The 1,983-nt window shown below is 48.6% G+C and overlaps 1 protein-coding gene across 2 annotated transcripts in view; it reads left to right on the top strand.

The window, feature by feature from the left end:
• Positions 1–1,983, top strand: part of LOC116853749 (pre-mRNA-splicing factor ATP-dependent RNA helicase PRP16) — a 4,797-nt gene that overhangs the window by 2,642 nt on the left and 172 nt on the right. The window contains exon 3 of one of the 2 annotated variants that reach the window (XM_032834942.1): positions 197–1,906. In XM_032834942.1, the coding sequence (XP_032690833.1) occupies positions 197–1,867 (1,671 nt within the window). In that variant the 3' untranslated portion in view covers positions 1,868–1,906. Of the gene's footprint in view, positions 1–196; positions 1,978–1,983 lie in introns of those variants that run through there. The other variant, XM_032834941.1, reaches the window with a different exon arrangement.

Genomic DNA, 1,983 nt, shown 5'->3' with positions numbered 1-1,983 from the left:
TAGACAACTCTAATTGTTAATAATATATATTACTTATTATTTCCATAAAACAATAAATATATCCAATATATACAAATATATAGAGAGAGAAAGAGATGAAGAGAAAATAGAATATATATAATATATATAACTTATATTTATTGTTCTCATTATCATTATTAAACATCTTTATTAAATTTAATAAAAATGTTCACAGGTCGTTGCCAGGCGACATGATCTGAAGCTGATCGTGACTTCCGCGACGATGGACTCCAGCAAGTTTTCCGCTTTCTTTGGCAACGCGGCGACGTTCGAAATACCTGGACGAACATTTCCTGTGGAAGTGCTACACGCGAAGAACCCGGTTGACGATTACGTGGATGCCGCTGTGAAGCAAGTCTTGCAGATCCATCTGCAGCCCAAGAGCGGCGACGTATTAGTCTTCATGCCCGGTCAAGAGGACATCGAGGTTACCTGTGAGGCTCTGAAGGAACGTTTGGCCGAAATTGAATCGGCACCGCCTCTCTCAATATTGCCCATTTATTCGCAATTACCATCGGACCTGCAAGCAAAGATCTTTCAACGTTCTGAAGGAGGTCTCCGCAAATGCGTTGTGGCGACTAACATCGCGGAAACATCTCTAACGGTCGACGGGATCGTCTTCGTCGTCGATTCGGGATATTGTAAATTGAAGGTGTACAATCCACGGATAGGTATGGATGCTTTGCAAGTGTATCCTGTATCGAGAGCCAACGCCGATCAAAGATCAGGTAGAGCGGGTCGTACCGGCCCTGGTCAATGTTACCGATTGTACACACGAAGGCAATACTTGGACGAGCTATTGCTGACCGGAGTCCCCGAGATACAACGCACGAACTTAGCTAACACAGTGCTGCTGTTGAAGTCTTTAGGAGTTCAAGATCTATTAGCCTTCCACTTTATGGATCCACCACCGCAGGACAATATCTTGAATTCATTGTATCAGTTGTGGATCTTGGGCGCACTGGATCACACTGGACGCTTGACTCCTCTCGGACGACAGATGGCTGAATTTCCTCTGGATCCACCGCAATGCCAAATGCTTATAGTCGCCTCCCAGCTCGGCTGTACCGCAGATATCCTCATTATAGTTTCTATGCTCTCGGTACCGTCGATCTTCTATCGGCCGAAGGGACGCGAAGAGGACTCTGATTCGGCGCGAGAAAAATTCCAGGTGCCAGAGTCCGATCATCTAACGTACTTAAACGTGTACAACCAATGGAAAGCGAATGGATACTCGAGTTCCTGGTGCAACGATCACTTCATTCACGCGAAGGCAATGCGTAAAGTACGAGAAGTACGGTCGCAGCTCGAGGAGATCTTGAAGCAGCAGAAGATGGACGTGGTCAGTTGCGGCACCGACTGGGACGTCGTACGAAAATGTATTTGCTCGGCGTACTTCCACCAAGCAGCACGCCTCAAAGGTATCGGCGAGTATGTCAACTGCCGTACCGGGATGCCGTGCCACCTTCATCCCACTTCGGCACTCTTCGGCATGGGCTTCACGCCCGACTACGTCGTCTATCACGAGCTCGTGATGACAGCCAAGGAATACATGCAGTGCGTCACAGCGGTGGACGGCCATTGGCTGGCCGAGTTGGGCCCCATGTTCTTCAGCGTAAAGGAGACCGGTCGAAGTGGCCGTGCCAAGCGGCGACAAGCGATGCAGCACTTGCACGAGATGGAGCATCAGATGAAGGAAGCCGAAGAGGAAATGAAGGCACGCGCTCAGGAACAGCTCGAACGCGAACAGGCGTCGGTCCGGAAGAAGGAGATTCTAACGCCTGGCATCAGGGAGCCGGGCACACCCGCTCCTTATCGCAACACTCCCGGAAGATTGGGATTGTAATCGATTCTCTTATGTACATAACGTCCACAGACATGTTGTTGCACATGTTTGATCTGCCAGTTACAGTTTAATATACAGGGTGTTCAAAAAGTCCCGGACCGGTGAAATATCTCGAA

This window comes from Odontomachus brunneus, unplaced genomic scaffold, assembly GCF_010583005.1.
Source record: "Odontomachus brunneus isolate Ranch 3 - 2012 unplaced genomic scaffold, Obru_v1 Obru_scaffold_627, whole genome shotgun sequence".
Taxonomy (NCBI): domain Eukaryota; kingdom Metazoa; phylum Arthropoda; class Insecta; order Hymenoptera; family Formicidae; genus Odontomachus; species Odontomachus brunneus.
The sequence above is the reverse complement of the archived record's forward strand: the minus strand, read 5'-3'. Positions and strand labels throughout refer to the sequence as shown.